General features: G+C 45.7%; 1 protein-coding gene and 1 gene segment (V, D, J or C); one reads left to right on the forward strand and one right to left on the reverse strand.

The window, feature by feature from the left end:
* The window catches only part of LOC121572599, a 30663-nt gene extending 17692 nt beyond the window's left edge, over positions 1-12971 (reverse strand). Inside the window, 2 exon segments of the V gene segment in view lie at positions 7618-7738; positions 12768-12971. Of these exon segments, the coding sequence occupies positions 7618-7738; positions 12768-12971 (325 nt within the window).
* An 874-nt stretch (positions 12972-13845) lies between these two features.
* On the forward strand, positions 13846-23598 carry LOC123492742. The gene is made up of 6 exons (XM_045225880.1): positions 13846-13888; positions 14132-14485; positions 14832-14939; positions 20616-20665; positions 22619-22693; positions 23563-23598. Exons 1-6 carry the CDS (start codon positions 13846-13848, stop codon positions 23596-23598), a joined length of 666 nt encoding a protein of 221 aa, XP_045081815.1.
* Positions 23599-26246: the final 2648 nt, after the last annotated feature.

The following is a 26246-nucleotide window of genomic DNA, read 5'->3' on the forward strand; positions in this document are numbered from 1 at the left end:
AAATATCCAGACTTTTTTTGCAACTTGAAAATTGACAAAATATGTTTAACCAACTGGTCTATTGCAATACATTTGATACATGCTGAGTATTTAAAATGTTATATTCTGGGAACCTCTATGATCATGATAAACAACAGTCTACAACTAAAATATCTTAGCATTGTGGAATGCATGAGTGGAAAACCAGTGGCTTGTTATTAATCTGTGGTGTATGCAGCTATATGGTTGTCACACTATGTCCCGCCCATAATCACAAGTTACTTTCATCTCTCTTATTTGAATATTCAGTCCTTCCTTAATGGTCTGGCAGTGTAGATCTACACACAGAATGGCACACATACATGTACCAGCTCTGGTCCTTTATCTTCAGTTCAGATTTTAATATATTTGGTCTGTCAAATAGGTGTGATTGTGTCTAGGTGTGTGTGTAGTATATGTGTGAGTGTGCAAAATATGTTGTGTGTGAACAATAGCTTTTATTAAATCACACCAGATGTACATTCCATAAGAATTAAAAAGAAAGTTTTGTTTCTAAATCTGTTTTCTCTCTTTCAGGTTTGACCCCTGTCATGTTGGTCTCTCTGCTACCCTCAGTGGTGGTCCATCCTGGGGATAATATCACCCTGCAGTGCACTAATGTCCTTAAAGATCCAGGACATGTTGCCTGGTTCAAACAAGTCAACGTCTCAGAGCCTCTGTGCATCACGTCTATGTACAGCTCTCAGTCGTATGTCCAGTATCACAATGGTTTTCAGCCCAGCTATTTGGAAATGTTATTCAGGAATATAGTAATCTTCCTCAAAATCACAGAGGTGGATGTAGCTGATTCTGGTCTGTATTTCTGTGTACGATAAATACTTCATTTTCACCAACATGATTTTCCTTATGGTTCAAGGTAATCTTTTCAATCATTTCTCAGCTGTGACTTCTGGACGCTATGAATGTTTGTGCTACAGGCATGCACATAAAAGAGTTGGAAACAAGTTAACTTTCAATCAATTTTTATGTAGTAGGAAAATTAAACTGTCCTATTCAGCCAAAAGGTTACAAGGATTCTGACAAAGAGCCAGAGCAATATCGTGAAGGTATGCTTAGTCTGGTATTGTATGGTGAAAATCATTTAAAACATACATTTTAACCTATATCTTCGATATGAGCTAATAATTGTTAGATTAATGAGGTATAGTTTTTATACTTCTGATTCTAAATGACGTTTTTTGATAAGAGAGGATGATAGATCAATGAACCTCTTCCCACTGGTTGTGATGGGTGGTAGTGTAATGGAACTATCGCTATTGTAGGAGAGGATGATGATGGAATCATGTACCTCCTTCACCTGGTTGTGATCCTGGGTGTTGTGACTGATGTTCTACTGATAGTCATCCTCATCCTGGTCCTCAACATCAGACGAGAGGCAAAAACACACAGGTTTTCATGACCTGTGAACTACACTTAAAATGTGGATGTTTTTCCCTTGACATACTGTACACTGTACACTGTCGAGCCTCTCGTCTCTCTTTAATATCATATTCAAGACCTGGTTCTCAAAGACAACCCACAAAATGATCAGGTAAATACTGTCTCATTAAATACTGAAATATAAGCAATTCTGAAATCGTGAAAATAACATATGTTGGTTATGTCATGGTGTTTGCAAATCTACAGAACCAAGATCCAGATGAATTGAATTATGCCGCCCTGAATTTCACCTCCAAGAAGAGGAAGATGGAGAAGAGAGAAGGAGCTGGACCCCCATGTAGTGTATGCTGCTACAAGATGACAAAGTGGAGGAGGATGGAAGAGGTTTGGCCAAATATTTCAATACATATTTAAGTTTAAATCCTTCTATATTTTATGTGTAGTTAAATCAAATGTATTGAAATGTAAATCAGTAAATATCTCTTTAGTGTTTGTGAGTTGTACCTCAGGGTCACTGTAGCTCTCTACAACTCAGTTAGGCCACACAGCTCAGTGGTACAGGGTGTGGTTAGAGAGGAGTTAGAAGTAAAAACACAGGAGTAGTTGCCTCTTTTGGCCTCTCTTAACCTAGATCTCTGTTGTGTGTTTTAGTGATTTGGTTATTTTTTTATAGAGTGACCCTGAGGGGCAAAGTACCCAGCAGTGGACAATTGCATTATACTGATCACTTCTAGAGACAAACATAGAGTTAAACCAAAATAGCCTTTGTCATGATGTTATTCACCCCTTAGTATTTCTTGTCTTTGCACTGATCACAGCCCCCTATTCCGAGAAGCACCTTATAAGGATAATAATATAGTGATGCATACCCTCACTGGCCCCTCCTCTACCTCAGACCCCAATCATATTATGGTAAACACCAGACCCCTGATGCTCAGTTAGAAACAACTGTGATGGGAAACAAATTATGTTTGTGCTTTTCTAATAACCAATTTCTGTGTTCTGTTTGTGCTTTTCTATAAACCAATTTCTGTGTTCATGCAAGTGACTGATTGAACTTATTCTCATTATCAGTATCTGCAATTTGGCAGTATGCTCAGAACCTTGTTTAGAGAAAGGGATATCTCAGTTTCAAGGTCTCAGCTTAGAGAGAAGAAGCCTTGTGTGGTATTGGTCTGTCACATGCATGACCCAGTGTTGGTCGTCACATGAATGAAGCAAACATTAATTATGAATGATGAATAAGCTAAATCATGCAAATATAACTTGTCAGTATATAAGGGAACTAACGGGACTGCCCCAATAGAGCTCACTTCAGACCTGTACTTTATGCATCTAAGTTTGACTGTGACCTATCCAGCTTACTGACAATAAAGAGTGATTCATTTAATATTGACTTCGAGTGTCCTGTGTAAGAATTTCCACAACAATTTGGCGTCAATGAACAGGATTATTGATTCTGCCTGCGGAGCATTCCAGTGTGGGTCTGTGAGGAAAACCGGTGGCACATTTCATGAAGTGTGAGGGAAATTCCCATCTGACCAAAAGACAACGAGACCCGCCCAGACCCTTACTGTGAGCTGCCCATGAGGAGACATATCATCCATGAACAATTAAGGGACGGCAACTGATTTCAGGAAGTCAATTTTTTTAAATCAAGGCGAGTAACGCATAGAAAATGTACCCATAGTCTTATAAAGAGAAGGCTATTCACTAGTTTTATGAGAAGACTAGAGCGAGGGCATAACGGTACCATGGAAAGCCCCGCTGAGAGCTGTCTGTAGGCATTTATATATGTAGTAGTAGATTGAGAGGTCTTCCTATTGGGAAGAAGGGAGTCCTGGTTGAAGGAAACAGATATGGAGACTAGTGAAAGTAACAAAGTGAATGGTAATTGGATTTCAGATAGCATTCTAATAATGCAATATCTTAGTAATTTGAAGAAGTAAGACAGACGGATTGTGAAAGGGTTGGTGTGAGGTGTGACCCAGGTGCAGTGCATGACAGACAGTAGGCAGTAGGCAGAGATGGTGAAACAAGGATCTTTACTGGTGGTCCCAAAACCATAATACAAAATAGCGGACTTATCACGATAAAATAAAGGAGGAGCAAATTGGTCTCCAAAAACAGGCTGACAGCAAACATACGAAATACTAACTATGATTGAAAACAACTAACGAAACAGGGAGAACACTTCTCAAGTACCTGTACATTGGTCTCCGATCAGACACTGAGTAGTACTGCTGGACATAGAGAAATTAAAAGAGAAAACTGAGCAAGGGAACACAGGGAAGTGAGGGCTTAAATACACAGGTGAACAGGTAGACACAGGTGACACCAATAGGATGATGATTAGTCCAGACTGTGAGTGAGGAGGTGCCTGAGGTTGTCGGAGGATGACACCTAGTGGGTCGCTCCGGAACTGTGACCCCCTCCTGTAACAGGATTGAGCATTGGGACTGATATTAAATTAGAGGCCGCTCACTCTTCAAGGCCTGGTCCACTGCTCTCGTGTTTAAGTCATCTGTTGTTTGTGATTTAAGATAAGCTTGCTGTGGAACAATAGATAGCCGCCAGTACACACTGAACTCAAACAGGCTGTAAGAGAGACAGTGGGAAAATTTGGGACAGAGGTATGAATAATTGAATAAGACACGTTTTTTTTACAATTTATTACTCAATTCTATAGTTTTGGTAGCACCAGGGATTTAAGTAAGAAGGTAATGTCATCTAAAACAATAATCTGTCTCCATTACGTGGAACTGTGTCCAGAATTGAAGTAGATCCAAGTAAATATTTTTAGTACCGAATATTGAGCTGCTAAGCCAGCACCAACCTTTTGAAGGTCCTAGCAGACTTGTTAAACAACAGGCTTTATATTTTTACTAAGTTTATGTCCCTGGGACAGTTTGTACAGAATTGAATGTCAATGCAACAGGTCAAAATGACAATGATTACAAGAGAGGGGCTCTGGGATTGTTTACTTTAGAAGGTGCCTATTCATCTTGACGGGACATTGTATCATATGATGTGTCTGAATTATAATTCTGTATACGACTGATGGAATGTCCGCTACCAAGTTTTTTTCATGGTTTATCAATGATTCTGTATCTCTCCCTTTGAAATGCTCCTAAGGCATTAGGAGAGCAGTTAAAGATACCCAGATCCAGCTCTTAAGGGAGCTCCCATATTAAGTAAGGCCTGGCCATTTTGTTTGTTTTTACCCTACGATTTTTACTACACATACGCCAGCACCCACACACAACCCACCTGTTAATGAATATTTGTTAGTGGTTAATACTCTGTTTGATTTATTGTGTGTGGTCTTTTTATTTTTATTTTAGGATGCTGTACACAAATAAAATTTTCTGAAGTTTCTATTGTCAGAGTTTTGGGTGCACACATGTCAATTCTCTTGATTAGAAGAAATGTACTGAAAACCCCAATGTAAACCTGATACACAAAATGTTTGAAATATTTGAAATATCCTTAAATAAGGTCTGAGGTACAGGAAAACAAACACTCACTTAATAGGGCTGACTGATCTCTGACCTCTGTTCTGACTTCCTGATGAGGCCTGATCACCCTCACTAGAAAGACTGGAGACATTGGGTGAGATTTAAATGGGCTATGTAAACACTAATAATTAGAAGAAGTTGATCATTTATCAATAGTCCCATGTGTGATTCGGACCACGAGAAGGACAGAGAGAGTGCGCTGCCCCTGAATGAGGGACACCTGTCTCTAGTCTATTTTACCATTACCTTATGGGAAACAATTATTTCCTTATGGAGTTATCAAGAGTTGCAATTCTAATTTGATTTGTTATTCTAATTTGTTTATTTTTGATTTAACAGGCAGTGTTGTTATTTTTTTGGACGCATGAATCACGATGTGAGTCATGCGTCCAAGAGGAGAATTATTACCAGTGGTGACAGCGGTGGGATAATTTCCACAACACAACAACCTAAAAGCATTTTCCAAACCCTAAACTGTGCAGGGTTTCTTAAACTATGGGTCCTGAGTTATGAGAATACATCTATAATCAAACACTATTTCTTCTTACTTTGGGTCATTGGAGGATAATTTTGGTCAGGAGGACAGTCAATTTCTCATTTGGGTCTCGAGTTGAAAACGTTTAAGAGCCCTAATGTATTCAACAAGAGGACAAAGTGCAGATAAAGATTGAGTGACACAATAGTTTTGTCAACTCTTCCTTCATGAAAAAAATAAGGTATTAGTAACAAACAAAGGTTTAAAATTAGGCCAACAAAAATATATTATTAAATGTTGTTAGTGTTACATCTAATATTAGTATTTAATGTTGGACGCCTATGATGAAAACCAAGAGCCAGTAATGCAGCTTTTATGCAGTGGTGGTTAAATTTACATTATGGATTAATTTAACCCTTGGGCTGGGGCCGGTAGTAGAGGGTGCAACAGGTCAGTACCTCAGGAGTAAATGTCAGTTGGCTTTTCATAGCCGAGCATTCAGAGGTCGAGACAGCAGGTGAGAGAGAGAGAGAAGGTGAGAGAGAAGGTGAGCGAGAGAGAGAAGGTGAGCGAGAGAGAGAAGGTGAGCGAGTGAGAGAAGGTGAGCGAGAGAGAGAAGATGAGCGAGAGGGTGAGAGAGAAGGTGAGAGAGCGAGAAGGTGAGAGAGAAGATGAGAGAGAAGGCGAGAGAGAGTGAAGCTGAGAGCGAGAGAGAGTGAAGGTGAGAGCGAGAGAGAGTGAAGGTGGGCGAGAGAGTGAAGGTGAGCGAGAGAGTGAAGTTGAGAGAGAGAGTGAAGGTGAGAGAGAAGGTGAGAGAGAGAGAGGAGAGAGAGCGAGAGAGTGAAGGTGAGAGAGAGAGAGTTAGTGAAGGTGAGAGAGAGTGAGTGAAGGTGAGAGAGAGAGAGTGAAGGTGAGAGAGTAGAGTGAAGGTGAGAGTGAGAGAGAGAGAGAAGGTGAGAGAGAGTGAAGGAGAGCGAGAGTGTGAAGGTGAGAGAGAGAGTGAAGGAGAGAGAGTGAAGGTGAGAGAGAGAGTGAAGGTGAGAGAGAGATAAATAAGAGAGAGAGAGTGAGAGAGAGAGGAGGTGAGAGTGAGTGAGAAGGTGAGAGAGAAAGAGAGAAGGTGAGAGAGAAAGAGAAAAGGTGAGAGAGAGAGGAGGTGAGAGAGAGAGAGTGAAGGTGAGAGACAGAGAGAGAGAGAGAGTGAAGGAGAGCGAGAGAGTGAAGGTGAGTGAGAGTGAAGGAGAGAGAGTGAAGGTGAGAGAAAGAGTGAAGATAAGAGAGAGGAGGTGAGAGAGAGAGAATGAAGGTGAGAGACAGAGAGAGAGAAGGTGAGAGAGAGAGTGAAGGTGAGAGAGAGAGTGAAGATGTGAGAGAGGTAAGAGTGAGAGAAGGTGAGAGAGAGTGAAAGTGAGAGAGAGGTGAGAGTGAGAGAGAGAGAGTGAAGGTGAGAGAGAGAGTGAAGGTGAGAGTGAGTGAGTGAGTGAGTGAGTGAGAGAGAGAGTGAGAGAGAGAGAGAGAGAGAGAGAGAGAGAGAGAGAGAGAGAGAGAGAGAGAGAGAGAGAGAGAGAGAGAGAGAGAGAGAGAGAGAGAGAGAGAGAGAGAGAGAGAGAGAATAGCAGGTCCGGGACAAGGTAACACGTCTGGTGAACAGGTCAAGGTTCCATAGCAGCAGGCAGAATAGTTGAAACTGGAGCAGCAGCATGACCAAGAGGACTGGGGACAGCCAGGAGTCATCCGGCCAGGTAGTCCTGAGGCATGATCCTAGGGCTCAGGTCTTCCGGGAGGGTAAACACAGAAAGTTACGCTGCACTGAGCTTCTCAATGAACAAATCAGAGCGTGGAAGCGGGAGAGTGCAGGGTGGAGACGTTTCTGAGACACACGTTGTGTATGCTCTCATAAAGCATCGGCTGTGAAATACCTCCCATCAGTCGCTTGAGTATGTTTACATATCAGACTATAACTACTGTGTAATTCTGGCATTTTGTTTCAATCAAGATTCATTTATTTATTGACAGTCTGAAGAGAAATATTACAAGGACCCTCATAACTGCTTCAGTCGCCACATGAATGTCACCACCTGAAAGAATTAAACCTTTTATATTTCCACATTTTTATCATTGTATATAACATAGTATTGGCTAATACAGTGTAATAACTAAGGGTCATATTTCTATATTGTTAATATACAAGCATAACATATTTACCATGAATATTCAGCTTGGTGCCATCTCCAAACAGTATCTCCCAACATGAGGCCACAGCACAGTAGTAAATCCCAGCATCAGAGAGGCCGAGGTTCCTCTTGGGGAGGTTGTAGACACAGCTCTGTGTAGGAAACCCAGCTGTTCTCACACTAATCACTCCTGAATAGGGCTGTGGAGGTAATAAAAATTTAGTCAGCCAGTGATTGTCAAGCAAATAGCTGCCTGTCTCATGGTAATTGACCGTTAATTAACATAAACACATTTAGCATCTCCTGGCTTCCACACATAGCCTACAAGCCACTCATGCAGACCTTTGGAACATCTACATTTAAAATAATTATAATAAATCCATGTAATATAGCCTTCACCAACACAATAAATCCATTATTTATTTTAGACAGGTCTAAAGATATTAAGAAAATGTAGTCTATTTCAGAAGAACAGAATAGCATACTCTGAGTTGTCCTTATGTTAGGTCCTGATCTGGCTATGGCATATGGCTGTGGGCTACACTAGTTTGTTTTGATTAAGAATGGACCATTGTCATGCACCTGTCTCGAAACAGGGGCAGGGGTAAAAATACATGTCATCCATGCACTTAAATAGCTGTGACGAGCACTGAGGATACGAAGAGGCAGGACGCAGACGCAGGAATTAACAAGGTCAAGGTTTACTTAAACAATGACAAAGAGAAATAACAATGATAGAGTACACGATCGAAGCTAAACAATCACACAACACAGTACTGAACAGTCCAGGACTAAATAGGGGTGGTGATGAGATGAGGTGCAGGTGCGCTGGAGGTGATTAGGTTGTGTTGGGTTTCCATTCCGGTGTTGCCGAGATGGTGCGCTCAGACCGCAGCTGCAGCTGCTGGACGTCGCCAGCCAGGAGGACGACCCAGAGGACGAGGAGCGGGCCGGTCAGGGCGGCGACGGTGGAAGTCCCGAATTAGGTCGGGGTCCAGGACTTCCCCAGCCAGAACCCAGCTCCTCTCCTCAGGACCATACCCCTCCCAGTCCACCAGGTAATGGAGCCATCCCCCACAGAACCTGGAGTTCAGCAGGTCCCTCACCGCATACGCCGGACTCCTGTCAATGTCCAGGGGTGGAGGAGGCGTACCCCGGGGGACCAGGAACCACCGGCCTGAGGAGAGATGCATGAAAAGTGGGTGAGACACGGTAGTGAGGGGGAAGGAGCAGCCGGTATGATACCTCATTTATCCGCCGGAGGACCTTAAAAACGGCCCACAAACCGGGGGCTCAGTTTCTTGCAGGGCAGGCGGAGAGGGAGGTTTTTTGTGGACAGCCAAACACGATCCCCAGGCTGGAATACAGGGGCCTCACTGCGGTGGCGGTCGGCTTGGTCCTTCTACCGATGAATGGCCCTCTGGAGATGGACATGGGCAGCGTCCCAGACCTGGCCGGCCCTGTGGAACCACTCGTCGACAGCGGGCGCATCGGTCTGGCTGGGTGTCCAAGGGGCCAGGGCCGGCTGGTACCCCAGGACGCACTGGAAGGGAGTGAGCCCCGTCGAGAAGTGAACAAGGGAGTTCTGGGCATATTCTGCCCAGGGAAGAAACCTAGCCTACTCACCCTGCCGGTCCTGAAAGTGGCAACGAAGAAACCTCCCCAGCTCCTGGTTCATGCGCCTGCCCATTTGACTGAGGCTTATACCCGGACGTGAGTTTGGCCGTGGCCCCGATCTTCTCCAGGAAAGCCTTCCACACTCGGGAGGTGAATTGGGGGCCATGGTCCGAGACAATGTCCTCCGGAAGTCCATAATGCCGGAAGACCTGTTGGAACAGGACCTCAGCGACCTGGAGAGCAGAAGGAAGACCAGTTAGTGGCAAAAAACTGCATGATTTGGAGAACCGATCTACGACCACCATGAAAGTGGTGAAGCCGTCAGAACGTGGAAGGTCGGTGACAAAGTCTATGGACAGGTGTGACCAATGTCGCTGAGGCACTGGGAGAGGAACTAGTTTGCCTGCCGGGGCGTTCCGAGGTGTCTTCATTTGGGCACATTGTTGACATAGCGGGAGACATCAGAAGCCAAGGTGGGCCACAAGTACTTTTGTGCTAGAGAATGCAGGGTCTGCGTAATACCAGAGTGCCCTGCTGTAAGGGTGGTGTGCGCCCAGATCAGCAGGCGGTCACGGACACTGGTGGGTACATACACGCGCCACGGAGGGGCGTTGGCAGGCGCTGGTTCCTCCTGAGCCGCCAGGTGGATGTCTTCATCCACATCCCAAACGACAGGTGCAACGATGAGACGAGGGCAGGATAGGAACCCCCAGGACCTTCCTTTCTCCGGTATGGTGCATCCTGGAGAGTGCGTCGGCCTTTACATTCTGGGATCCTGGTCGGTAGGGCAGAATGAATTGGAAGCGAGTGAGAAATTGGGCCCACCTGGCTTGACGAGAGTTAATCCGTTTCGCTGTCCGTATGTGCTCCAAATTCCGGTGGTCAGTAAGAATCCAGAATGGATGGACTGCGCCCTCCAGCCAGTGTCTCCATTCCTCCAGAGTGAGAACCACCACCAACAGCTCCCTGTCTCCAACTCCATAGTTCCTCTCTGCGGGGGTAAGATTTTTAGAGAAAAAAACTCAGGGATACATTTGCTCTGGCTTACCGTGCCGCTGGGAGAGGACCGCACCCACGCCCTCCTCCGATGCGTCCACCTCCAGGATGAAAGGACGAGTCGTCTTCACTCCTTCCATGAACACCCCCTGAGGACTGATCCGGTATCTCAGGAAGGAGATGGCTTGTTGGTGGAATTCGCATTTCTCCCCCTTACCAACAGGCTGTGTTCCCGGAGGCGGAGTAGGACAGCTCGGACGTCCCTGACGTGCTCCTCGAACGAGCCAAGTAGATCAGGATATCGTCGATGTACACCACCACCTGTCTACTCAGCATGTCCCGGATCACGTCATTGACGAAGGACTGGAACACAGAAGGTGCGTTGGCGAGGCCGTAGGGCATGACGCAGTATTCATAGTGGCCTGAAGTAGTGCTGAATGCCGTCTTCCACTCGTCTCCTTCCCGGATTCGGATCAGGTTGTAGGCACTCCTCAGGTCCAACTTGGTAAAGTACCGGGCCCCTCGTAGCTGCTCGATGGCCAACGGAACCAGAGGGAGGGGGTACTGGTACTTGGTGGTGACTGCGTTCAGCCACCTGTAGTCAATCCATGGTCTCAGTCCTCTGTCCTTTTTGGCCACGAAGAAGAAGCTGGTGGAGGCAGGAGAGGTAGAGCATCTGATGAACCCCTGTTTCAGGGTCTCCGCCACATACTTCTCCATGGCCTCAGTCTCCGCCATGGAAAGGGGATAATTGCGACTCTTCGGGGGGTGTTGTCCCTCCAGCAGGTCAATGGCGCAATCCCAGGGCCTGTGAGGAGGAGACACGTAGCCTTTACTGAAGAGAAGACATCGGAGAGATCTGCGTACTCACGTGGAATGTTGGGCTGGAGGGCGGACTCAGGACTCTCCACTTACGTGGAACAACAAACCACCGGCAGGCAGGTCTTCCGGCATGAGGTAGACCAGGCTGTGATACTCTTGATGCTCCAATTGATGGTGGGGTTGTGTAGTATGAGCCAGGGCAATCCCAAAACGATCCGGTGAAGGGGTGACGTGACGATGTGGAATGACAGCTCCTCGTGGTGCTCCAGTAGTGTGGGAATGGTGATAGTGATGGGGAGAGTGACATGCGTAATGGTGCCTGATCCAAGGGGTATATTGTCCAGTGAGGTGACGTGGAGCGAAGATGGCAATGGCACGGTGGGCAACCCCCATTCAGAGACCAGCTCCCTATCTATAAGGTTCCCCGCTGATCCGGAATCAATCATAGCAGTAGAAATGGAAGAGAAGGAATAACCAGACACCGCTATGGGAACTAAAAACAATGGTAAAACTCACGGAGCAACGACGGGAGTCATACCGCCTAGATAGGGAGCCGCCAGGAGATCTGTGGTGGTGTAGGGGGTGCTGCCCACCTCCACGGGTGAGGACTCGGAAGCAGGGCGGCTTCCATAGCTCAGACGGGGTGAGAGTCGAGACTCTGAAAGGTGTTGGGAATGCCGTCTCTCTCAACATATCGTCAAGACGGATGGACGTGGTGATGAGGTTATTAAGGTCCATCTCGGCATCCCGACATGCGAGTTCGGTCTTGATGTCCTCCCGTAAGCCTCTCCTGAAGGCCGTGCGCAGAGCACGCTCATTCCAGCCGGAAGACGCCGCCACCGTGCGAAAACTCAGAAGGTACTCGGACGCGGGCCCCTCTCTCTGTTGTAGATGGAGGAGACGCGCACCCCCGTCCTTTCCCTCCATGGGATGATCAAACACCGCCCTGAACCGAGCGAGGAAGGTGGGGTAGGGTAGTGCCACTGCCTCCTCTCCTTCCCAGACTGCCTTGGCCCAGTCCAGCGCCTTCCCTTTAAGTAGCGAAATCACCAGCGCTATCCTGGCTTGGATATGGATATGCCCCAGGCTGACGCGCCAGATAAAGGGAAACCTGTTGCAGGAAGCCACTACATTTAGTAGTTTTATCGTCAAAGCGCTCCGGTAGGGCGAGGGTTCCCTCAGAAGTGGGTGATAGCCCTGGAACAGGTGGATTGGGGGCACTCGCCGCTCCCTGAAGTGGAACCGGAGCGCTTGGCAGATTATGCAGAGTTTGGAGCACTTCCTGCATGGCGGCGTTCAACTGGGCAAGCTGCTGCTGGTGCTGGTCGAGGCACTGGGAAACTCCTGCTGCATCCATTTTCATTTGGTGTGTGATTCTGTGACGAGTACTGAGGATACGAAGAGGCAGGACGCAGACGTAGGAATTAACAAGGTCAAGGTTTACTTAAACAATGACAAAGAGAAATAACAACGATTGAGTACACGACACGAAGCTAAACAATCACACACAACACAGTACTGAACAGTCCAGGACTAACTAGGGGTGGTGATGAGATGATTAGGTGCAGGTGCGCTGGAGGTGATTAGGGTGCGTTGGGTTTCCATTCCGGTGTAAAGTGCTGAGTACCAGGCAGTTAGCATGTTTGGTAGGCTACTAATGACCATCAGCAGCATCAAAGCTTGGAGAAGCCTAATTACCGCGACTAAATGGTCACGTAGAATTTGACTGCCTTCATGACTCGTGACCGCCAGTGTGGCGGTAATAGGGTCAACAGCCCTACTCCTGTCTCCATGGGTGTAAATAATTCCTTGACGGGATTCTCCTGAGCCATGTCTGAACCAATAGTCACTGTGTTCTCCTGCACAGGTCTCAGTGTGTTTTGTACAGTTCAGAGTCACAGAGTCTCCTGGGAGGACTGACTCAGACACAGGCTGCTGGAGCACAGACATGCTGTTGGACTTCGAACCTGTCAGAAAATTGTTGTTGAATATTCTGTAAGTCCGTATCCAAAATATCACTTTTTTCCCGGCTATTTATGTATAAATTCTGATTTGTTTGAATGTCTGAAATGATCTAAATACATTTCTCAGTACTGTACCTTTTACAATGAGAATTGTTCCTTTTCCAAATTCCACCACATTTGAGTGCGTGCTTCCACAGTAGAACATGGCTGAATCCGAGCTTTTCATGTCTGAGATGCTGAGGTGATTTACGCCTTTGCCGCGTTGCACTGAGAAGCGAGGGTTACCCTTAAACGCATTCTCCCGAAATGGCCAGATAGCCAGTCCATTCCTGGCTTCAGCCAACTGTAAGAGTTCCTAAGTTTAGTGATCTATTTGGTGCAGTCAGAAGAGTGCCCCCTATTGGCTAACCACCACCAATTCCAGCCAATGCTTACCCACTCCAGGGGGTCTCCTGACCAATAGAATTATTAGATCCAACCATGCTGGGCATCATCATTGAGAAAACAGTTTCGGATTTGAAATATTTGCTGTCATCCAGACTGTTTTTTCAAAGGTTATTACTTTAAAATGGACAAAATATGTTTAACCAACTGGTCTATTGCAATAGTATTTACAATGTTATATTCTGGGAACCTCTATGATCATGATAAACGACAGTCTACAACTACAATATCTTATCATTCTCTCTCTCAAACCAAATTCAAGAGTGGAAAACCAGTGGCTTGTTATCAATCTGTGGTGTATGCAGCTATATGGTTGTCACACTATGTCCCGCCCATAATCACAAGTTACTGTCATCTCTCTTATTTGAAGATTCAGTCCTTCCTTAATAGTCTGGCAGTGTAGAAGTACACACAGAATGGCACGCATATATGTACCAGCTCTGATCCTCTACGGCTTCTGTAAGTTACTTTATCTTCAGTTCAGATTTTAATAGATTTGTTCTGTCAAATAGGTGTGATTGTGTCTAGGTGTGTGTGTAGTATATGTGTGAGTGTGCAAAATGTTGTGTGTGAACAATAGCTTTTATTAAATCACACCAGATTTACATTCCTTAAGAATTAAGCAGAAAGTTGTTTTTCTAAATCTGTTTTCTCTCTTTCAGGTTTGAACCCTGGTCATCTTGGTCTCTCCGCTACCCTCAGTGGTGGTCCATCCTGGGGATAATATCACCCTGCAGTGCACTAATGTCCTTAAGGTTCCAGGACATGTTGCCTGGTTCAAACAAGTCAACGACTCAGAGCCTCTGTGCATCGCGTCTATGTACACCTCTGAGCTGTATGTCAATCATCACAATGGTTTTCAGTCCAGCCATATGGAAATGTTAATCAGCAATATAATAATCTTCCTCACAATCACAGAGGTGGATGTAGCTGATTCTGGTCTGTACTTCTGTGGACTGTTCCAACAATACTTAATTTTCACCAATATGACTGTCCTGACTGTTCAAGGTAATGTTTTCAATCATTTCTCAGCTGTGACTACTGGATGCTATGAAAGTTTGTGCTACGAGTGCGCACATAAAAGAGTTGGAAACAAGTTAACTGTCCTATTCATCCAAAAGGTTACAAGGATTCTGACAAAGAGCCAGAGCAATATCATGAAGGTATGCTTAGTCTGTTATTGTATGGTGAAAATCATATAAAACATACATTTTAACCTATATCTTCGATATGAGCTAATATTTGTTAGATTAATGAGGTATAGTTTTTATACTTCTGATTCTAAATGACGTTTTTTAATAAGAGAGGATGATAGATCAATGAACCTCTTCCCACTGGTTGTGATGGGTGGTAGTGTAATGGAACTATCGGTATTGTAGGAGAGGATGATGAACCCATCAAGTACCATTTCCATTGGTATTGATCCTGGGTGTTGTGACTGCTGTCCTCCTGATAGTCATCTTCATCTTGGTCCTCAAGATCATACGAGACGCAAACAGACACAACACAGGTAGGAGCCCATATCATGATAATATGGGACCTGTGAACTACACCTTTAATGTGGATGTTTTTCCATGACATACTGTACACTGACGATCAGAAGAGTCAGTGTGTACACTAGAATGGAATGATCCGTTAATCCGTTCTCTCGTCTCTTTTTCACATCATATTCAGGACCTGATTCTCAAAGACAACCACAAAATGATCAGGTAAATACTGGATCATTAAATATTGGATATGAGCAATTCAGAAATCATGAAAATAACATATGTTGGTTATGTCATGGTGTTTGCAAATCTACAGAACCAAGATCCAGATGCATTGAATTATGCCGCCCTGAATTTCACCTCCAAGAAGAGGAAGATGGAGAGGAGAAGAGAGAAGGAGCTGGACCCCCATGTAGTGTATGCTGCTACAAGATGACAAAGTGGAGGAGGATGGAAGATGAGGAAGATTGGTTGGACATATCTTTGGAATACAAGTTTAAATCCTTCTATATTGTATGTGTAGTTATATTAAATGTTTTGAAATGTAAATCAGTAAATATCTCTGTAGCCCTCTCCAACTCAGTTAGGCCACACAGCTCAGTGGTACAGGGTGTGGTTAGAGAGGAGGATTTAGAAGTCAAAACACAACTGTTTAATGGCTTCAGAGGAGTAGTTGCCTCTTTTGGCCTCTCTTAACTTAGATCTCTGTTGTGTGTGTTAGTGATTTGGTTATTTCTTTATAGGGTGACCCTGAGGGGCAAAGTACCCAGCAGTAGACAATTGCATTATACTGATCACTTCTAAAGACAAATAAAGAGATAAATCAAAATAGCCTTTGTAATGATGTTATACGCCCCTTAGTATTTCCTGTCTTTGCTTTGCACTGATCACAACCCCCCTATTATGAGGAGCACCTTATAAGGAGAATATGATTGGGGTCTGAGGTAGAGGAGGGGCCAGTGAAGATGCGCATGACTTCCTGTTGTGTGAGTGACAGGAAGGAGCAGCTCAGTGTAAAGTGAGACCTGCTGATGTGAACATCACTGGGTCTCTCATAGACGAACACTGGGGGATGAAATGTCACTTATTCTCTCTCTCTCTCTCTCTCTCTCTCTCTCTCTCTCTCTCTCTCTCTCTCTCTCTCTCTCTGTATGTCTCGCCAGATTTCCAGTCCACCTGTCAACAAATAGTGTGGTTGTTGATGCATCTAACCGTTGAGTCACTTAAAAAAAAAATGCTAAAATATTTGTGCATGAGTGTAAATGCGTCTGTAATTTGAGGGGGGGTGAGGGGGGGTGGGGTAAACACCAGACCCCTGACGCTCAGTTAGATGTGCAAAGTATGTAATGAATGCAAACAACAAACTAAAACTGTGAGGGTTTCTTAAACTATGGGTCTTGACCCAAAGTGGGTCCTGAGTTATGAGAATATATAAATAATCACACACTATTTATTTTTACTTTGTGTCGTTGGAAGACGATTTGGGTCTCGGGAGGACGGTCAATTTCTCATTTGGGTCTCGAGCTGAAAAAATTTAAGAGCCCTAAAGCATTCAACAAGAGGAAAAACTGCAGATAAAGATTGAGTGTCTCAATAGTTTTGTCAACTCTTCCTTCATGAAAAAAAAACTAGGTACTGGTAACAAACAAAGGTTTGAAATTAGGCCAACAAAAAAAAATATATTATTCAATGCTGTTAGTGTTACATCTAATATTAATATTAGAGATGTAGCTCAGTTGGTAGAGCATGGCGTTTGCAACGCCAGGGTTGTGGGTTCGTTTCCCATGGGGGGCCAGTATGAAAAATAAAAAAATAATGTATGCACTCACTAACTGTAAGTCGCTCTGGATAAGAGTGTCTGCTAAATGACTAAAATGTAAATGTAATGTTGTACGCCTATGATGAAAACCTAGAGCCAAAAATGCAGCTTTTGGTTGGTAAATGTGTATTATGGATGATTACTTTAACCCTTGGGCTGGGCTGAGCTGGGTTGGGGTCGGTAGTATTATCAGCACTAGAGATCATTCACTGTTTCCTGTCCAAACATCAATAGAGAAATAATTTCAGTAAATCTTTCATTTCTCTCAAAAAAGAAGCAACCGTATCAAGCCAATATTTGATTGCCTTGATCCAGTAACTCTGACTTGATTTATAATGTCTTCTTAAAAAGTAATTTATGGGAAGCTCAAACTATGGTAAGCCAGAGGACACACATCTAAGATTGTATTCAGCCAATAAAATCTCTTGTTTCAGTGTTCCCTCCTACTGTATGACGGATACATGTAAAGTGGCATCATATATAAGGTGCATATAAAGTGTTCCACTGTCAGACCCACACACTATACAGTGGGGAAAAAAAGTATTTAGTCAGCCACCAATTGTGCAAGTTCTCCCACTTAAAAAGATGAGAGAGGCCTGTAATTTGCATCATAGGTACACGTCAACTATGACAGACAAATTGAGAAAAAAAATTCCAGAAAATCCCATTGTAGGATTTTTTATGAATTTATTTGCAAATTATGGTGGAAAATAAGTATTTGGTCACCTACAAACAAGCAAGATTTCTGGCTCTCACAGACCTGTAACTTCTTCTTTAAGAGGCTCCTCTGTCCTCCACTCGTTCCCTGTATTAATGGCACCTGTTTGAACTTGTTATCAGTATAAAAGACACCTGTCCACAACCTCAAACAGTCACACTCCAAACTCCACTATGGCCAAGACCAAAGAGCTGTCAAAGGACACCAGAAACCAAATTGTAGACCTGCACCAGGCTGAGAAGACTGAATCTGCAATAGGTAAGCAGCTTAGTTTGAAGAAATCAACTGTGGGAGCAATTATTAGGAAATGGAAGACATACAAGACCACTGATAATCTCCCTCGATCTGGGGCTCCACGCAAGATCTCACCCCGTGGGGTCAAAATGATCACAAGAACGGTGAGCAAAAATCCCAGAACCAGGACCTAGTGAATGACCTGCAGAGAGCTGGGACCAAAGTAACAAAGCCTACCATCAGTAAGACACTACGCCGCCAGGGACTCAAATCCTGCAGTGCCAGACGTGTCCCCCTGCTTAAGCCAGTACATGTCCAGGCCCGTCTTAAGTTTGCTAGAGTGCATTTGGATGATCCAGAAGAGGATTGGGAGAATGTCATATGGTCAGATGAAACTTTTTGGTAAAAACTCAACTCGTCGTGTTTGGAGGACAAAGAATGCTGAGTTGCATCCAAAGAACACCATACCTACTGTGAAGCATGGGGGTGGAAACATCATGTGGTCCTCTGTGGCTCAGCTGGTAGAGCACAGCGCTTGTAATGCCAAGGTAGTGGGTTCGATCCCCGGGACCACCCATACACAAAAATGTATGCACGCATGACTGTAAGTCGCTTTGGATAAATGCGTCTGCTAAATGGCATATTATTATATTATTATGCTTTGGGGCTGTTTTTCTGCAAAGGGACCAGGATGACTGATCCGTGTAAAGGAAAGAATGAATGGGACCATGTATCGTGAGATTTTGAGTGAAAACCTCCTTCCATCAGCAAGGGCATTGAAGATGAAACGTGGCTGGGTCTTTCAGCATGACAATGATCCCAAACACACTGCCCGGGCAACGAAGGAGTGGCTTCGTAAGAAGCATTTCAAGGTCCTGGAGTGGCCGAGCCAGTCTCCAGATCTCAACCCCATAGAAAATCTTTGGAGGGAGTTGAAAGTCCGTGTTGCCCAGCGACAGCCCCAAAACATCACTGCTCTAGAGGAGATCTGCATGGAGGAATGGGCCAAAATACCAGCAACAGTGTGTGAAAACCTTGTGAAGACTTACAGAAAACGTTTGACCTGTGTCATTGCCAACAAAGGGTATATAACAAAGTATTGAGAAACTTTTGTTATTGACCAAATACTTATTTTCCACCATAATTTGCAAATAAATTCATTAAAAATCCTACAATGTGATTTTCTGGATTTTTCTTTCTCATTTTGTCTGTCATAGTTGACGTGTACCTATGATGAAAATTACAGGCCTCTCTCATCTTTTTAAGTGGGAGAACTTGCACAATTGGTGGCTGACTAAATACTTTTTTCCCCCACTGTACAGTGCAGAAGGGACTAATGTTACAATGATGAATAGAGAAATAGGGCATGCCCTGCCCAGCATTTGTAGTCTACTTGTGTGCTGTTATAGCCCCTTGCTTTAGCTACTGTCATGGAGTTCGCTAAATATTTTCATAAAGAAACTGATAAGACACACAGGTGCCAAATATGAAGACCAAGAGCTTGAGAGGGAGTGTGGTGATGTAGTGTCCACAACTAAATAATAATTGTGGAATCTGAAAAGACACGTATCCCGAAAGCATGATGGTGTACTTACTACGTGCACATGCTGAAAGAAAGGAACGAGGTGGGTAGATAACTATGTCATTGTAGCAAAGTATTTATAAACAAAAAATCTGATCTCTTAAATGTTTTGTTCATTTTTGTTCTATTATCTATACAATAGGCCATAATTGATTTTGGCCCAATAGGCCTGGCATATTCCCACATTCAAGGAGCTTTCCGTTTTGATTGGGTTATTTTGCCTAAAAACCTTTAGGCCTACCAATAGAAAAATAAAAAACAACTCTGCATCTCCGCCCAGCCTGAGTGGCCAAAAGGGTGTTTAGCATCCCCATTGGCTCTGTAAGTGTGGATATTCTCAGCTTCTGGCCTGCTCTCCAGGCACCATCGCATGAGCCTGAAGCCACAGACTGGCCAAACTCGTGTTTCTAAAAATGAATTCTAAAAATGAATTCAAAGGCAGTAATAAGTCATTTTTCATTTAATATGTATTTAATTCTAAGTAAGTCACAGTCTATATACGCAATTTATAAACTAATAATTTAATACAACTAAATGTTGTTTAAATGCTGAGCGCTTTATGTCCCTACCAGACTATTGTGTCACACTCACAAATGCTTCACAATGTATTTCTTTGTAGGCTTTAGCTTTGAAATAATTGTAATAATAAACACTAAATAATTAGTCTCCCTGTCTGGCTCCTGACCTATTTAGAGTGTTTATATGCTGTTTAATATGACATGATGTGTGCTTCTTACATTCACCTTTTCATGTTTATTCAATACTTTTCATTCAAATCCATTTGGTTTGGTTTCAATACTTCAAACCCAAATGGTAGGTCCAGGAAGTAAACAAAAATAGATGGGTGTCGGTTAAAATGTGATTTTAATGAATGGAGCGAATTTGGAGCGGCAGTTTTTTTTCCTGTGAGCATGGAGCGGTTTTTAGCGGAGCGGTTGGAAAGGACATGTAGCACTGGAGAGGTGCTTGCGCAAGGCTCCATGAGCGGTGAGTGGGATTTCCAACCGCTCAACTCCACTCACATGCTCTGGTCAACCTGAATACTTTGGATCACATAATTTTTTTTACTATACTTCTATCACCATATTTATTTTCACAGACAATGGCGCAGACCCTTTTCTCTTTGTGTACTGCCTGGGATTAGCATTGGCTCTCTCTCATCCTGATCATTGTCTTTATGTGCATCATGTACAAGATGAACAAGAGAACATGTCTGCAGGTCAGAGGTAGGTGACTCCCTTTTAGAAGTTGCTCTTCTTTAATATCACCATCTACAGATGTATCTGTAGTGAAAGAAGGGGTTGTATATTTCTTTATCTTTGGTGTCGTTCTTGGTGTCTTTTCAGAACCCGTCTCTCAGACAAGAGGTCCAGGAGTCTCTTCTACGGATGCAGGGGTAAGTAGAAGTCATTACATTTTGTATTGCTATAAAAAGATGTGTGATAATTGTTACATTTTATAATAACATACACTACCAGTCAAAAGTTTTAGAACACCTACTCATTCAAGGGTTTTTCTAAATGTTTTACTATTTTCTACATTGTAGAATAATAGTGAAGACATAAAAACTATGATATAACACATGGAATCATGTAGTAACCAAAAAAGTGTTAAACAAATCAAAATATATTTTATATTTGAGATTCTTCAAATAGCCACCCTTTGCCTTGATGACAGCTTTGCACACTCTTGGCATTCTATCAACCAGCTTCATGAGGTAGTCACCTGGAATGCATTTAAATTAACAGGTGTGCCTCCTTAAAAGTTAATTTGTGGAATTTATTCCTCTTTCTCCGGGAAGAGCAGGGGCTGATAACCCAGGGAACACTCAAAGGGCGAAAGACCTGTGGCAGAGCAGTGAAGGGTGTTGCGGGTGTATTCGACCCACACTAGTTGCTGGCTCCAGGTGGTGGGTTTGGCGGAGACCAGGCAGCGCAGAGTCGTCTCCAGGTCTTGGTTGGCTCGCTCCGACTGGCCGTTGGACTGAGGGTGGAAACCGGAGGACAGGCTGGCCGACGACCCAGTGAGTGTGCAGAACGCCTTCCAGAACTGGGACGAGAAATGAGGACCCCGGTCGGAGACCATGTCCACTGGGAGTCCATGGATCCGGAAGACGTGCTGCACCATGAGCTGGGCTGTCTCTTTGGCGGAGGGTAGCTTGGGGAGAGGAATGAAGTGGCCGGCTTTGGAAAACCGGTCCACAACAGTCAGAACGGCGGTGTTGCCATCAGACGGGGAAAGACCCGTGACAAAGTCCAGGGATATGTGAGATCAAGGACGGTGAGGAACAGGCAGAGGTTGGAGGAGTCCAGCCGGAGCTTGCCAAGGAGTCTTGTTCTGGGCACAGATCGTGCAGGCGGCGACGAATGCAGAGATGTCAGGAACCATGGTAGGCCACCAAAAACGTTGTCGCACAAAAGCCAGGGTCCGACGGGACCTCGGGTGGCAGGCAAGCCTGGAGGAGTGGGCCCACTCCAGGACCGAGGAGCGGACAGTGTCAGGAACAAACATCCAGTTATCTCCCCCCCCCCCCACCCCCCCGGGGTTCGGCTGGGAACGCTGCACCTGGCGGACCTGCTTCCCTATTTCCCAACTGAGTGCCGTCGCCAAGCTCGAGGTGGGAAGGATGGTCTCGGATTCCAGGGGTGTAGCCGTGGGGCAGTAGCGGCGTGACAGCGCATCTGGCTTGACATTCTTGGATCCCGGTCAGTATGAGAGGGAGAAGTTGAACCGGGTGAAAAGCAGAGCCCACCTAGCTTGCCTGGAATTGAGACACTTGGAGGTGCGGAGATATTCCAAGTTCTTGTGGTCTGTCCACACGATGAACGGATGTTCCGCTCCGCCATCTTCACGCGAGAAGCTCACGATTCCCCACATCGTAATTCCTCTCCGTGGTGTTGAGGCGATGGGAGAAGAAGGAACAGGGATGTAACTTGAGGTCCAGGGCCGAACGCTGGGACAGGACCGCCCCCACTCCGACATCCGAAGCATCGGCCTCCACCCCGAACTGGCGGGACGGGTCAGGATGAACCAAGATGTGAGCAGTGGTGAAACGGTGTTTGAGGTCCCGAAATGCCCGGTCAGCAGCTAGGGACCATGTGAACGGAACCTTGGGAGAGGTGAGTGCAGACAGGGGGGAAGCCAGGTGCTGTAACCCTGGATAAAGGGTCGATAAAAGTTGGCGAATCCCAGGAAACATTGCAGCTGCACTCTGGACGTAGGCTTGGGCCAATCCACCACTGCTCTCACCTTCCCGGGATCCATCTGTACACTCCCTGCAGCGATGATGTAGCCCAGGAAGGGGATGGAATTCGCATTTCTCCGCTTTCACAAAAAGCTGGTTCTCCAGGAGGCGTTGGAGGACCTGTCGGACGTGGAGCACGTGTTCTTGAGCGAAGCGGGAGAAGAAGAGGATGTTGTCGAGGTAGACAAAGATGAACCGGTTCAAAATGTCACGGAGAACATCATTAACCATGTGACCGCTGGCCATGTTGAAGGCAGTCTTCCACTCGTCCCCCTCCCGTATCCGCACCAGGTGGTAGGCATTCCGTAGGTCCAGCTTGGAGAACACATTGGCCCCCAGGAGTGGCTCAAAGGCAGAGGAGATGAGTGGTAGCGGGTAGCGTTTCTTCACCGTGATGTCGTTGTGACCCTGGTAGTCGATGCACGGGCCCAGGGTTTTGTCCTTTTCCACAAAGAAGAACACTGCACCGGTGGGGAGGCAGAAGGACGGATGAAGCCGGCAGCTAGGGAGTCCTCAATGTAGGTCTCCATAGCCTTGGTCTCTGGACCTGACAGCGAGTACAGTCGTCCCTGGGGCGGAGTGGTGCCTGGAAGAAGGTCGATTCCGCAGTCATAGGGTCGGTGCGGCAGAAGCAAAGTGGCCCGGGCCTTACTGAACACCTTCCGGAGGTCCTGGTATTCCGCAGGAATGGCGGAGAGGTCCAATCCCCCAGGAAGACGTCCCGGGGCAGGCTGCGCTGACTTCAGGCAATGAGCATGGCAGAACGGGCTCCAGCCCATGATGGCACCAGTAGACCCGTGTAGCTCAGTTGGTCCCATGTAGCTCAGTTTGTAGAGCATGGCACTTGCCAGTATGAAAAAAATATGCACTCACTAACTGTAAGTCGCTCTGGATAAGAGCGTCTGCTAAATGACTAAAATGTAAAATGTAGACCAGTCAATAAAGGGGTTGTGTCGCTGGAGCCAAGAGAAACCCAATTCCACAGGAATCTGAGGAGACTGAATTAGCAGGAATTGGATTGTCTTGCTGTGGTTCCCTGATGCTCGTAGGTTGATGGGGGTGGTATTGTGGGAGACCCGGCCTAAAGAGCGCCTGTCCAGCGCTCTAACATCCATGGGAATAGAGAGGGGCTGAGTGGGGATGCCCAGCTCGGACGCCAGGGTAGAGTCCGTAAAGCTCTCATCAGCCCCAGAGTCGATGAGTACCCGGAGAGATTACGAATGGTTCCCTCACAGCCCAATGGCATGAAAGGGGGTGCAAGTAAGGGAAGAGGAAAAGTTATCCGTATGGCCCACCAGAGTACTCACTCCTACCGGTGAGCCTGGTCTTTTAATGGAGAGGTGGACACAAAATGACCAGTAGTCCCGCAATACAGGCAACTCTTCGTGTGAAGCCTGTATTGCTGTTCGGCTGGAGACAGCCTAGCTCTGCTTAGTTGCATCTGCTCGGGAAGAGGTGAATCGGCAGACTTCAGAGACTCTCGGGGGAACTCGGGTAGCCTCGGGTTATCTCGGCAACGGAGCCGTCGGCGACTGCCGGGACCCCTCGGAGGTGAGGTGGAATCGGACTTCCCCTCCTTCCTTCGTTCCCGTAGTCGCCCATCGATCTGAATGGTCAAGGCGATGAGTGAGTCGAGATCCGTCGGTAGTTCCCGGGCAGCAAGCTCGTCCTTAACTTCCCCCAATACTCCGTGCAGGAACGTGTCGAACAGCGCTTCCAGGTTCCAGGCACACTCAGCTGCCAACGTGCGGCAATCCACTGCATAGTCTGCCACACTGCGGGATTCTTGGCGAAGCTGGAGAAACTTCCCGGGCAGCCTCTCTCCCGGACAATGGAGCATTGAAAACCTTCTTTACCTCCTGCACGAACACCTCCAGACTGAAGTATACGGCCGACTGCTGTTCCCACACTGCCGTATCCCAGGCGAGAGCCCTCCCGGACATCAGCGTGATGAGGTACGCTATCTTAGTGCGGTCCGAGGGGAAAGAGATGGGCTGCAGCTCGATGATGAGCGAACACTGAGGGAGAAATGCCCGACAGGTTCCCAACTCTCCAGCGAAACGTTCCAGGGGAGGTAAGCGGGGTTCTCGGGAAACCGGGTGAACGGGGAGGCCGCACTGCTGACAGCCGGGTTACTGAGAGGCAGGGAGGTTACCGTCATGGTAGGCTGCCTAACAGACAACCTGCGGAATTGCTCCAGCAATGTGTTAAACTCTCGGTCATGGCATTCGGCCAAGGTCTGGAACCCTTCCATGAGACGACAAAGTAACTCCTTGTGCCTTCCAATGGTGGCTCCTTGAGAGGAGATGAAATTGCGGAGCTGGTCCGAGTCTGGTGGGTCAGTCATTGCCAGTTTGTACTGACACGTTTCAGGAGAAGACCCAGATGCAGACAGTGTTGAAGTAACAAAAGTTTATTATAAAAACAGGGGGCAGGCAAAGGACAAGTCAAGGGCAGGCAGAGATCAGTAATCCAGATCAGAGTCCAAAAGGTACAGAACAGTAGGCAGGCTCAGGGTCAGGGCGGGGAGAATGGTCAGAGCAGGGATACTAGAAAAGATGAACTTGAGAAAGACAGGAGCAAGGGGAAAAACGCTGGTATGCTTGACAACACAAAAGGAACCGGCAACAGACAAACAGAGAACACAGGTATAAATACACTGGGGATAATGGGGAAGAAGGGCGACACCTGGAAGGGGGTGGAGACAATCACAAAGACAGGTGAAACACATCAGGGTGTGACACAAATAAGCAAAGAGAAACGACAGTCCATCCTTGCTTTAAGACATGAAGGTCAGTCAATACGGAACATTTCAAGAACTTTGAAGGTTTCTTTAAGTGCAGTCGCAAAAACCATCAAGCGCTATGATGAAACTGGCTCTCATGAGGACCGCCACTGGAATGGAAGACCCAGAGTTACCTCTGCTGCAGAGGATAAGTTCATTAGAGTTACCAGCCTCAGAAATTGCAGCTCAAGTAAATGCTTAAAGGAGTTCAGGTAACATACACATCTCAACATCAACTGTTCAGAGGAGACTGTGTGAATCAGGCCTGGAGTCCACATTTTAGATTTTTAGTGTCTTTGTGAGATGTGGTGTGGGTGAACGGATGATCTCTGCATGTGTATTTCCCACTGTAAAGCATGGAGAAGGAGGTGTTATGGTGTGGGGTTGCTTCGCTGGTGACACTGTCTGTGATTTATTTAGAATTCAAGGCACACTTAACCAGCATGGCTACCACAGCATTCTGCAGCGATACGCCATGCCATCTGGTTTGGGCTTAGTGGGACTATCATTTGTTTTTCAACAGGACAATGACCCAACAAACCTTCAGGCTGTGTAAGGGCTATTTTACCAAGAATGGGAGTGATGGATTGCTGCATCAGATGACCTGGCCTCCACAATCCACTGACCTCAACCAAATTGAGATGGTTTGGGATGAGTCAGACCACAGAGTGAAGGAAAAGCAGCCAACAAGTGCTCAGCATATGTGGGAACTCCTTCAAGACTGTAGGAAAAGTATTCAAGGTGAAGCTGGATGAGAGAATGCTAAGAGTGTGCAAAGCTGTCATCACTGCAAAGGGTGGCTATTTGAAGAATATGACTATACACTACCGGTCAAAAGTTTTAGAACACCTACTCATTCAAGGGTTTTTCTTTATTTTTACTGTTTTCTACATTGTATAATAATAGTGAAGATATCAAAAATATGAATTAACACATATGGAATCATGA

This window comes from Coregonus clupeaformis, chromosome 16, assembly GCF_020615455.1.
Source record: "Coregonus clupeaformis isolate EN_2021a chromosome 16, ASM2061545v1, whole genome shotgun sequence".
Lineage (NCBI taxonomy): Eukaryota > Metazoa > Chordata > Actinopteri > Salmoniformes > Salmonidae > Coregonus > Coregonus clupeaformis.